At 49.1% G+C, this 12,724-nt stretch overlaps 1 protein-coding gene across 1 annotated transcript in view; it reads right to left on the bottom strand.

Annotated features, from left to right (window-relative positions):
- Window positions 1-12,724, bottom strand: part of CUX2 (cut like homeobox 2) — a 378,211-nt gene that overhangs the window by 29,785 nt on the left and 335,702 nt on the right. The window contains 9 exon segments of the mRNA XM_020970269.2: window positions 1,361-1,462; window positions 2,866-3,489; window positions 3,492-3,524; window positions 4,564-4,651; window positions 4,756-4,804; window positions 5,806-5,864; window positions 7,173-7,364; window positions 10,044-10,148; window positions 11,114-11,162. Coding sequence (XP_020825928.1) covers window positions 1,361-1,462; window positions 2,866-3,489; window positions 3,492-3,524; window positions 4,564-4,651; window positions 4,756-4,804; window positions 5,806-5,864; window positions 7,173-7,364; window positions 10,044-10,148; window positions 11,114-11,162 — 1,301 coding nt within the window.

The following is a 12,724-nucleotide window of genomic DNA, read 5'->3' as shown; positions in this document are numbered from 1 at the left end:
ATTTGAACCCAGGACTTCCTAACATGGAAGCTAGCTCTCTACTCACTCTTTCTCTCAACAATTTAAATGTTTGCTTGACTGACTGATATTTTACATTTGGGATATTTGTTAAACTGACTTGTTGAAGAAGGGCCCAATGCCAAGGAGAAGGATGGTGTAGACTGGAGAAAAGAAGGCTGGATTTAAGAGCCAAAGGACCAGGGTTTGCATACTGCCTGTGCCATGTACCACACTTCTCTGGGCCTCACAAATAGGGACTGGACTAGAATGGTCTCTAGGGTCCCTTTCAGCTTTTATCCCCCCATGAAAGCCCTGGGGGGGGTCTCCCTGAGACTCTCTGGTTTCCCACCCAATCACTAAAGACTGTCTTTTTCCAAAGTCCAGGTTGTCTGAGATCCAAGATGGCAGAAGAGCCATCAAAGGTTTTGAAAGCACTGGGTGTTCACAGTGCAGCTGGTATCCACCAGGGGGCAGCAGACACCAGCAAACAAAATGGATCTGCCTGAAAGCCCAGGCTTTTGGGATCTCAATCCCTTTCATTTGACAGGGGAGGAAAATGAGGTCACAAGGTAGCTCAGGCAGAATTTGAATTCAGGTCTTACTCCTCAAGTGCCACTGAAGTAGCTGAAACAGGGTTATGCCCGTTGATTTCTGAGTCTCCAGGTAGACCTTGAAGGTGGGCTTTCAGGGAAGGTCCCCTGACCCTAGGATTCTTGGCCCACCCTAGGATCCTTGAAGCCCAAAATATTTTCCCAGAGGGTCCAGCATCCTCTTAGTCCCTGAGGCTTGGAACCTCGGAGTCATCTTCCGTTTTGGCCAACCTCTGCCCACTTCCCTGTCCCATCAGTTGCAGTGTGCCCTCGTTCTATCTCCACAGTATCCTAACCTTTGTTTCTACCCCACTCTGGATGAGGCCATTACAAACTGGCCCATTGCCCTCTGGGCTCTCCCCTTTCTAACCCTTTCTTCACACTTCACTGATTTTCTGCAGAAACAGGACCTACCGGGTAGCTACCCTAGTCAAATACCTGCAGTGGCTCCCTGCTTGCTGCCTATCCAGTATTATGACGGGATATCATTGGCAGCAGAATGGAAACTCCTGGAAGGCAGGAACTGTTCTGTTTCATCATCCCACTCTGTGCCTCTCCCCTTGCTATCTGTGTCTGTCTCTTTCTCTGTCTCTCCCACTCTGCGTCTCCTCCTCTCTCTCACATCGTCGACCTCTTTCTCTCTCCTCCAGTGTTCACAAATACTTTACATTGGCCCAGGCTCCCACAGAGAGAGTGGCTCTCAGAGGTAGGCCTCCAAGACACCTCACAGAGAGGCTAGAAGGGGCAGAGCGGATACCATTCACACTCACCTCCCTTCTGGGACTCGATTTCCTTCTTTGCTTGCTCCAAGATGTTTTTGATGGCGTCATCCGAGCCTGTCTCGGGCGTCCGGATCCTTGGGGTGATGCTGCCTGGTCAGAGGTGAGAAGAGATCTGTCATAGGGGGCCCATTGGGGGACCCCCCTGGTCTGCTGCTGTCCAGGAGTCACCGCTTGGAAGACCAGCTCCTGTTCGGGCCTAGTCTGGCAGGGAATCCAGGTAACCCGTAGGGAAGCCTGGGGTGGGGAAGCTAAGCTAAGCAAACACGTCTTTGTTGAGGGCCTGCTAAGCATGGTCAGCCCTCTGGCATTTTACTTCTGAGGGACAAGGAGAGGAAAGCATTAGAAAGCAGCAAAACCAAGTGTCACATGGGTTCTACTGATGAGGGAGACAGCCTTCTTCTCTCCTCTGACACAGCCCTCACCTTGGTGCAGGCCCTCGTCTCCCCATACCTGGATGACTGTAACAAACTGCCGATGGGTCTCCTGCCTTGTGTCTCTCCTCACTATGATCTAGCCTCTACTCAGCTGCCAAAGTGATCTCCCTAAAGTTCAGATCTAACCACGTCACTCCCCTACACAACAACCCTCAAAAGCTCCCTATTACCTTCAGCATCAAACATAAAAATCCTCTGTATGGCTTTTAAAGTCCTTCATAACCTGGCCTCTTCTTACATTTCCAGTTTCCTTCTACCTTATTTCCCTTTCCACAAACTCTCTCTGATCCAGGGACCCTGGTCATCTTGGCTGCTCCCCACATAAGACACACTGGGTGTTTGGACTGGCTGTCCCTCGTCATCTCTGCCTCCTGCCTTCCTTCCAGACTTAGCTCAGATCTCACCTTCTGCAGGAGGCCTTTCCCAGTCCCCCAAGATCCCAGTGCCTTCCATCTACTCAATTCACAAGCGATGCTCAGTACATGTTTCTTGATTTGATTTCTACCTAATTGAGTAAGGTGCTAAATTAGATAAATTCCCCCATTAGAATCTAAGCTCATCTCAAGCAGGAAATATTTTGTTTCTGTCTTTGTATCCCCAATACTTAATACAGGGCTTGGCACACAGCAGGAGCTTAATAGATGCTTATTGAACTGACCCAGATTGAAGGATTTTAGCCCAGGTGTCTCTATCTACTCTATCTACTTCCTGATTCCTGGATTCCCTTAGTTGTCCCTCACTTCCTGAAATGTATTTTGTAACTACTTGTATTGTCCCTCCCCACAGTGGAATGGAAGCTCCTTGAGGGTATAGACTGCTTTCATTTCTGTCTTTGTATCACTTCATGTTACTTTGTATACATTTGTATTGCCTTAACTGTGTTCATGTTGCTTCCTCCCAAAAGAATGTAAACTCTTGGAGCACAGGGATTATTTCCATTTGTTTTGAAATGATTGTTGGATTGAATTGAGTTGACTTGGCTCCAGAGAGTGGCCTGAGTCCTTGTCTGTGGCCTGGTTGGCGGCCCATTGGAAGATGGCAGGTGGGTAGCTCACTCACCTCTCTGGCGCACCTGAATGGTCCTCAGCGCCAGCACGTTCTGCTCGTCCGATAGGAACTGCTTCATCTTGATGAAGGGCTCCTTGCCCTTCACTGTGAGCTTCCTCCAGGGCTTGGGCCGGGCCAGGATCTCACTGACCGAGCCCTGGGACAGGCCGAGCACGTAGTGGCCGAACACCCGCTGCCCGATATTATGTCTCAGCAGCTGTTCTTTCACCTGGAAGGCAATCTCTGCCGTGTCCAGCTGCTCCTCATCCGCTGTGCCGCCTTCCACCTGGTCCCCAGGAGGCCCAGGGGTTGTGGCATCAGTGCTGGCAGGCGGGTTGGGGGGGGCCGGAGGTGGGGGGGGCTTGGCGCTGTAGAAGGCCGGCGGGAACACCAGCAGGCCCCCACCTTCACCCTTGAATGCTGGGGGCATCATCGGCTTGGGGAGTAGTGCCTCCCCTGGAAGCCTCTCGCTGGTGCCCAGACTAGGGAAGGGGGACAGGGAGAAAGTCCTTTGGCCTTCCTGCCCCAAGCCAGGGCCCAGCAGGGACTGGACAGGGCTGGGGGAGATGGGGTCTTCTGGCCCCGAAGGATGAGGCATCTGCTGGGGGGAGGGGTAGGATTGGTCGGTTCCCAAGAGTCTTTGACAGAATCATCTTCAGAATGATCCTCCTCTAGAGAATAAAGAGGGAGGGGAGCTATCAGGGCCAAGGCCAGTGGGTACCTCCCTAGGGAGGCCATCCCTCTTACCCCTAGAATCTGCAATTTTCCAAGATGCTTTTATCTCCCATCATTTCATTTGATCTTGCTTGTAACGAACCCATGAGGTAAGCAGGGCAGGGATTATCCTATCCATTTTACAGATATGGAAACTGAGGCATAAAGAAATCAAGAAACATACTCCCTGCATCTGAACCCTGAGCTGGGGAGTGGGCAGCTACCCTGAGGTTGCTCCAGGAGATGACTAGGACAGGATGAAGACAGAGGAATGACTCTTTTGGTGAGTGCCCCCCCACCCTAACCTCATCCCACATCTACTGTCTTTCCAGTGGGCCTCAGTTTCCCCATCTGGAAAATGGGGGGAGGTGGATAGCAATAAATGTGTACAGAGAAGGAAAGGGTGTTAAAGGAGAGAGGAGTGTTTGATCAGTGGTGAGATGAGCCTGGGAACTTAGGCTGAGCTCTTAGGAGGCCATAGGGAAATAGAAAGGGGGGAGGGTTTAGAGTCAGGGGCCTGGAGGTCAAATTCTAACTCTACATCTTGCTATTTGTGTGATCTTGGGGGACTCATTTCCTTTCTATGGGCCTGTTTCCTATGCTGCAAAATGAGGCCTATAGACTAGGTGACCTCAGAAGTCTCTCCCAGATCTAAATTGATGACCCTATGGTGCTGTGTCTTTGGGCCTCAGTTTCCTCATCTGTAAAACAGAGGTGTGGATGATCTCCATGCCCCCTTCCGGGTCTGGAGGGGTGATCCCCAAGTTCTCAGATTGACACAGATGTTTTGGTCTGAATTGATCAGCCTTGTGGCTAGATGCGATGAGGGAGTTACAGTCTGGCCTAATGGTGTGGGCCCTTCCCAGACTCAGTTCTCCTGCTCAGAAGAAGTCCCCTGGGGAGTGAAAAGTGCCGAAGGGCAACCAGGGCCCTCGCAGCAGTGGACTTCTGCCCCCTCCCCACGTCCCCGTCCTCTGCAGGGCCCATTGTTTCTACCAGTGCTTGGTTTTTCCAGGAGGAATTTCTGGCCAGGAAAGAATCCATCTTTTCCTATCATCAAGGCGTCCTCGGGCTTGGCCATACTCTGTTAGAGACAGACAATATGCCAGGTGGGGGAGGGGAATGAGTTAGGCCAAATTCGGTCCTGGAAATTTTTCTCCCTTCCCAGGCAGAGACAGAGACGGTTACCTGGGAGAGGCTGCAGGTGCTGGAGGCCAATTTCATAGCTTTCAGGATGCTGCCGGAGAGAGAGGAAACCACCTGGTGTTAGGGCCACTGGGGGGTCCTGCCCCAAGTTTGGGGGAAGGACCCCTAACTGGGCCAACTGTCTTTCCCACAGGATAAAAGCTTTAACTACTAGACATGGTCCATCCCCCCACCCCAACTCCAGGGCCACCCTTAGTAGTAGGTGCTTGGAAAGACCCACATGTCCCAAATGCTGCCCCCCATAGGAGGGGGCAATAATCTAAGTAGCTAATGGACTTAATATTCACCAGGGGCTACTCGATGTGGATCCCCTGAATGAGAACAGGATCCCATTTGGATGTAGGGGGATGGGCAGAAGAGACTGCATGGGAGCCTGCTGATGTGGGGAGAAAGCTGAGGGCATGGCATGCTAGCTGGGACCAGTGCTCGGGGCACCCACAGACTGCCAGGAGGGTCCATGGGCGGTGAGAAGGGGACCCTCCAAATGGTAAGGATGTGTCCAAATAGGAAAGAGGGAGGCACCAAGAAAGTTGGCCCACTTCATGATTCTTCCAGGAGCGGACTGTATTCTGTTATTCCTTACTCCAAGCAAAGAAAAGAAAGAGAGAAGAGAGATAAGAGAAGAAAGAAAAGAGGAAGGAGGAGAATGAGGAGAGAGAGATGGAAGGAGAGAGGAAAGAGAGAGAATAGAGAGAGGAAGAAAGAAAGACAAAGACAGGACGAAAAAGAGAAGAAAGGAAGAAGAGATGACAGAGTAAAGAGAAAGGAGGAGAAAGAAAACAGAAAATAGAGAAGAGAGCAGAAGAAAGGAGAGAAGAATGAAGAGAGGAGGAAAGAGTAGAGAGAAGAGAGGAAAAAAAGGAGATGGAAGGAGAAAAGAGAGAGAGAGAAATGAAGGAAGAGGGAAGAGAGGAGAAAAAAGAGGAGAAAGAGGAGGAAAAGAGAGGGGAAAGGTAGTCATCCCTCTCCCCGCCAGCCCAGGGCCCTTCTCTAGAGAAAGGGGGATGGCCGCCATCACCCTGCTCAACATACCTTAGCTCTGTTTTAATCTCCTCATAGTCAGACTGAGCCTGGAGCTTTTCCTCCAACTTCTGAAACAATAAACCCCAAAAGCAGAGTTGGTGGGGCTTATGGCAAACAGCTGGGGATCTCTAAGTCCCACAAGAAGGCCTGTCTCGCTCTGAGCTCTATCCATGAGTATTTCCATGGTCCTCTCAGAGTCCTCATCTCTGATTCTGGGGCTTGGCCTTGGAGGAGGGAATTCCATCCCAAGGCCAAACTTCAGCCACTTCCTTGGCCACCCTTGCATCCTAGATCTATACTTGAGACGGAGCCCAGAGGTCATCAAGTCACGCTCCCTTGCTGCTCAGATAACTTCACAAGTGACTTGCCCTCAGTCACTGAGGTAGCAAGTTCAGAGGCAGTATTTAGACCCTGATGGATCCTACGGAGGGAGGTGAGTGAATCTCTTTCGGGAGACTGAGATACCTCACCAACTTAATTCAACCACTATTTATTAACTACCTATTGTATGCAGAGAGCTTTGGGGAGGTGGGGAAAGAATGTTAGATGAGACATAATCTTTGCCTTCATGGGGCCCATGGGCCAGAGTGGGGACAATTCACACTAACAGAGAGGCCTATAATAGTACAATTTGTGTATATGTATATATCAAATTGCATGCCATCTTGGGGTGGGGGGAGGGAAGAGATGGGGAGAAAATTTGGAACTCAAAATCTCATGGAAGTGAATGTTGAAAACTAAAAATAAATAAAAAAAATTAAAAAAAATAGATTGTACAATTTGGAGAGGGATAAACTGGCCACATGAGGTCTGCAGAGGGAAAATGTCTTCAAGAAATTCCTTTTTTGACCAGATTTGTGATTTCATTGGTATGGGGTACAAGCCCCTTGTACCATTGCACTTAAGAGAATGATCTGGGCCGCCATGACATCAGGCAACTTGCCTAGGGTGGCCGAGCCAGGCAATAGTCAGAGGTGGGCCTGGGGCCTAGGTCTCCTCAACTACAAGGCCAGCTCTCTTGCTTGGCTATCATAAAGAACATAAACTATTATGACTGTTCCCCTTGGGCATCTCTTTTGGGGAAGCTACTGAGGGTCTCAACCACAGTCTCAAGGTCAAAGCCAGGTTTTGATGTCTTCCTAATGATGAGAGTGGTCCCAAAGTGGATCTGGTTGCCTTGGGAAGTGGGGGGCTTTCCCTACCTGGAGGTCTTCAAGCAGGGCTGGGAGATCACTTTTGGGGGATGGGGGGGTAGGGGGGGCTGGATAAGATGGCCACTCAATCCCTCCCAACTTTGAGATCTGTGCTTTTGTGACCCGAGGCCCTCCCCCTTGCTTGCGTGTCTGCCCTTGGCCTCGCTGCAGGCTGGCACCTACTTCAATCGCCTCGCTCTTGGCAGTCAGCTGCCGCTCCAGATCGGCTATCTGATTGGCCGATGTCTCCTCTAGCTCCTGGAGTGAGTTCTGGAGTTGCTGGATGTCCTTCAGAAGCCGCAGGATCTCCCGGTCCTTGGAGGCCAGGGCAGCCTCCAGCCTGGGTCCAGAGCACAGGGCATAGTTGACCTTATCCTGAGAGCAGAGATGGGTTTTACTCTCCTGGAGGGGAGTGGGACTCTTGGGGAGGGGGAGGGAGAAGGATGGGGGAAGCCAGTTTTCTGAATTTTCAAGCATGAAGTCTACATGGAGACTGACATGGTTCTAGTCCTGCTATAGATTGCAACCCTCTACATCACCATATGAGTCAATTCCTGCCTCCATGTTTTTGAATCTGCTGCCCCCTGTCTGACTACGATTATGGTGAGAAAACTGACCAGTCAGAGAATACGGTTTCCTTTCTCTGACCACATTGCTGCCTTGTCTCTTGTGGCGCATTTGGGTTAGGGCTGCCATTGCTACCTGAAATTAACAAGAGACTCCAGGGCTCAAGGCCCCTCCTCCAAGACTCATTGCGGCTCCCCACAAATGTCTGCGTCTTCCATTCTCAGGGCAAAGTCCCATATCATCAAATCTCAGCTCTAGAGCTAGAAAAAATCTCAAAGTCCATCTTGTCCAGCCCCCTCATGTTACAAAGGAGGAAACCAGGCGCAGAGAGGCACCCGGCTCAAATTCCAGAAATACTGTCATTGCACCACCAAGTTCAGTGGTTTCTGGCTTCTGAATTCTGAGAATCTGCTATGGGGGGGGGGAAGAGAAAAAGGGAGGGGAGGGGAGGGGGAAGGGAGGCACAGTCCTAGGCAAGGGCTCCAAGCTAATAAACACATCGGGTATCAAGGAAAAAAAGGTTATTCTGCAGGGAAGAGAAATGCCGATTGAAACAGGAAACGATGTCATTAATATATTAAATTAATTAGCATTGAGGTTCACTGTTTCTACTATGAAAAAAACCTCACCCCCCAAGCCAGCCAAGTTCCTAGTGGCTGATTAGCATGGTTGTTCGCTGGGATCCAAGGAGATTAATTAAGAAACATTGGCAGAAACCAGGCTGAAGAACGCGCCCCCTCTCTCTCCCCCTCACTTTCCTCCCTTATTCATACACAGACACGGGGACAAATGCAGAGAAATGTAAGCATGGAGGGACACATTCTGGACACACACATAGATGTGGACATGCCCACACCTATATACACACGGAGATGCAGAGAGAAAGACATCCAAGCACGGACTTAACAGACAAGCACGTGTCTACACATGCAATGATCAGTTAATAAGCATTTATTAAATGCCTGTGATATGCCAGACACTGGGGTTACACAGACAGAAGTAAAATTGCCCCTGCATGCAGGGAGTTGACTGTTTAGCTGGAGGAGACAATGCAGGATCATATTTTGGAGGTGGGAAGGACCTTAATAGATGATCTAGTCCAACATTTTACAGATGAGGAAACTGAGGTCTAGAGAAGTGACTTCCCCAAGGTCACATAGGTAGTAAATGCTTTAAGGGTTTGAAGTCCAGTGTACTTATCAATCATACCAAACCATCTATCTATCTATCTATCTGTCTGTCTGTCCGTCTGTCTATCTATCTATCTATCTCTATCCTTATCTATCTATCCATCTCTATCTCTATCTATCTATCTATCTATCTATCTATCTATCTATCTATCTATCTATCTATCTATCTATCTCTATCTCCATCTATCTATCCCTCTCTAGCTCTATCTCCATCTATCTATCCATCTCTAGTTCCATCATTTTATCTATCTCCATCTATCTGTCCATCTCTAGCTGTATCTCCATCTCTCTCTTTCTATATATACACACATATATACATATAGATGTATGTATGCATATATACACATGCACAGAGGAATACCTACAATATGAATACAAAGTGATTTTGTATGGGGAAGGGAAATTTGTCAGGGAAGAGGAAATCAAAGCAGGTTTCACATACAGGTTCACTTGACCTGAGCTGAAAGAAACTAGGTATCCTGGGAGACTGAAGTGAGGAGGAAGAGATATGGAGACCCTAGCCCATGCTGCTACACATTAAACAGGTAGGCAGACCCTGCTACACACACGCACACTCCTAGAGGAGTGAGAATGTGAAGACTCACCTTATACCCAAAGATGCTGCCCACCCATGCACAGGCACACACGCAGAGAAATGCCAATGCACGCTGTCCAGATGTGGATTTGGACACACAAGTGCACACGCATCAACGTTTAGACACGAACATCCACTTAGACACACCGTTGCTGACACACACACACATGCACCCAGCCGCAGAAGCTGCACTCAATTCATCAACATTTATTAAGCACCTACTATGTGTCTCCATACCCGAGAACTTATATTCTACCAGACAAGACAGCACATGTGCACATACAAACATAGAGAGTATACATAGTCATTTTGGGGCAGAGGAAGGCACTGGCAGCTTCTGGGGGCAGGGATCAGGAAAGGGCTCGTGGAGACGGTGGTGGCTGAGTTAAGCTTTGAAGGCAGCCATGGATAATAGCCACAAACCAATATAAAGGGACTCATACAAACTGATTCTTTGTTGTCCTTCCTTCTTGAAGAGGACCACAGTGACACCACCATGCTAAAGTGTGTGTGCGCGTGTGCACGCACACACACACACACACACACACGAAGACCCATACAAAAAGATGCACATTTGTAAGATGCACAGATAGCCAAACACACGTGCATTCACACTTCTACAGATTCATGGCTCTTTAACCACCCTGATGCCCTCAACAGCAGCTCCTCCCTGTCCTCAGTGCCCCACTTCTCCATCCTTACCCCGCTGGGTCCTTGGGGAGAGCAGCACGCCAGGCGGATGGAGCTATTGACAGATGCTAGCTGCTCCCGCAGGCTTTCCACTTCCCTCTGGGCCGCCTCAGCTCTCTGCAGGATGGAGGAAGGTGGGAGAAGCGAGGGTGGGGTGTGGAAGGGGGATGGGAAGAGAAGGTGAGCGGCTGACAACTACGTAAAGTTACAGAGCGGGAGTTTCATCTATCTTCACTCCATCTCTGCTCATCAGATGACTCTGCCCTTTGTCTACTTGGGAGACTCAGGAAGGAGGCCACAGTGCTGATGACCTGGTAGCTCTGAGCCCCCACATCCCCATAACATTCTTCCTCTTCCTCCCTGTGGTGGCAGTATAATAACAGTAATGATACTAGCTAACATTTATATAGCTCTTTAAGATTTACAAAATGCTTTTCTCATTTGACCCACAGAACAATCCTATGAAATAGGTGCCCTATTTTACAAATAAAAAAAAAATGAGGCTCAGACAGGAGAAATGTCTCAGGTCACACAGCTTGCAAGGCTCTGAGGAGGCATTAGAAACCAGGGTTTCCTGAGTCCAAGTCCAGCACTCATACATTATAGATTGAGAGCTAGGAGGGACATGTCAGTGGTCATATGGTCCAATTCCCTCATTTGAGACATCAGGAAACACAGGAAGTGTCAGAGGCAGCTGGTGGCTCAGTGGAGAGAGTGTTGGGCCTGGAGTCAAGAAGACCTGAGTTCAAATCCAGCTGCATAAACTTACCAGCTGTGTGACCCTGGGAAAATCACTTCACCTTGTTTGCCTCAGTTTCCACATCTGTAAAATGAGTGGAGAAGGAAATGGCAAACCATTCCAGTATCTTTGCCAAGAAAACCCCAAATGGGGTCATGGAGAGTTGGCCATGACTGAAACGATGTAGGATTCAAACTCATGTCCTCTTGACTACAAATCTCCAGTGCTATCCTATCCACCATATTGTCTTTCTGTAGGAGCTGGCCCTCTCTCCCCTTGCAGAACAGATTAGGATGTGAAAGGGAAGGAAATCATTCCTTTCATCCACTCTTGATCTTCTTACCTGATTGGCCTTTTCCAGGTTGGTCATGATCATTCCTACTTCATCTGCCCTGAGACAGAAAAGAGAAGCCATGAAAGGGGGTTTCCAAGATGAGAGTGACGGACCCAGCCTGAGCCCCCACCCTCCCTGAATCCATTGGCAGTCATGATCAAGGACTCTGGGATCTAGGCAGAGCTAGGCTTCTCCATCACCCACATGGTCAGGCAAAAGGCCCATCCCCTGGGTGAGAGGCATCGTTCTGTGGGGGAAGTGGGCATTCTGGCACTAATTCCTGAGATTAATTTGGTGCTCAGCCTGTATGGGGTGGGCTTTGACATAAGCCTGACTCCTCATCCAGGAAACTTTCCTCCCTGGCTGATAAATGGAGCTGGCTAGAATGATGAGGTGGGAAGGGCTGCTTCCTTCCTAATCTTAAAACAAACAAACAAAACAAAACAAAAACCCTGCCAAAAACACTGCCCCCCCCCAACCCCATCCACCATTTATCAAAGGTTTACTGTATCAGAGCACTGGGTTTGGTGCTTGGGGAGGTACAAAGTTTAGGCAGGGCAGGAGTCCTCAAACAGAAAGTAAGTTCTTTGAGGGCAAGAATTTTTAGTTTTGTCTTTGCTTCTGTGGCACCAGTACTGTGCCTGGGATGTGGTAGGAACATAATAAATATTGGCTGAATAGATGGTGACTCTACTTACCTGTTATATTCCCCGCCCCACCTCCGAGCAGGATTTAAGCTTCTGCTTGGCACTTAAGATACGCTTGAATTGAATCTCTTCCCTCATAAAGTGCACACTCCAATAGGAGGCTAGGCCACCACCATAAATAGCTACCTGGCATGGCTTATATGTGAGCTAACAACTACCTTCAAGTGAATTTTATAATGCATGATTGTGAAAATGTACAAGAAGAAAGCTAAATTCATTGAGTGGAAGGGAATTAGTTACGATAGTGTCTTCTGGCTGCTGAGAGAGTATATACGTTAAAGTTTTTGCTCCCTTGAAATGCCAGTGCCCTGGAACAAAGCCCCAGACACCTCACCCTAGTTATGGCTCTGGCAGCAGTAGGTATAGAGTTGGTGAGAAAAGACCATCTCTCAGAATGCTGGGGGCCAAAGGTGCACGGCACAAAGATGCTGCATGGGAGACAGTGCGAGGAAGAATCATAAGGAAAGAAGCAAATTTCTGGGAGGTGGAAGAGATAATCATAGTTCTAGAGCAGCAAGAGATGGTGGAAGCTGTCTAGTACAGTCTAATCTCCTTTTTCAGATGAGGAGACTGAGGCCCCGAGAGTTAAACTGACTGCCCTGGGTCACAAAGCCATTAAGTAGAAGAAGTGGGATTTGAACTCAGGTCCTTTGACCTCAAATCCAGTGGTCTTTCTGTCCCTTGTACTGTGCTGAGCAAGCAAGCCCTAACAACACAATAAAGTGGATAAGGGAACAGATGGCATAGGAGATGAACTGTAAAGGAAGGGAGGGACCCAAGAGGAGGCAGGAAGGAGGGAGGGAATGTCAGGCATGGGGCACAGCCAGTGCAGAAGAATGGAGATGAGAGATGGAGGGCTGAATTCAGGGAATTGAAAGTCGGTCAGGTTGGCGGTAAATGTAGGGTGAACGGC

This window comes from Phascolarctos cinereus, unplaced genomic scaffold (assembly GCF_003287225.1).
Source record: "Phascolarctos cinereus isolate Bilbo 61053 unplaced genomic scaffold, phaCin_HiC Scaffold_4;HRSCAF=312, whole genome shotgun sequence".
NCBI lineage: Eukaryota > Metazoa > Chordata > Mammalia > Diprotodontia > Phascolarctidae > Phascolarctos > Phascolarctos cinereus.
Note: the sequence above shows the minus strand (reverse complement) of the source record. Positions and strands in the feature narration are given on the sequence as shown.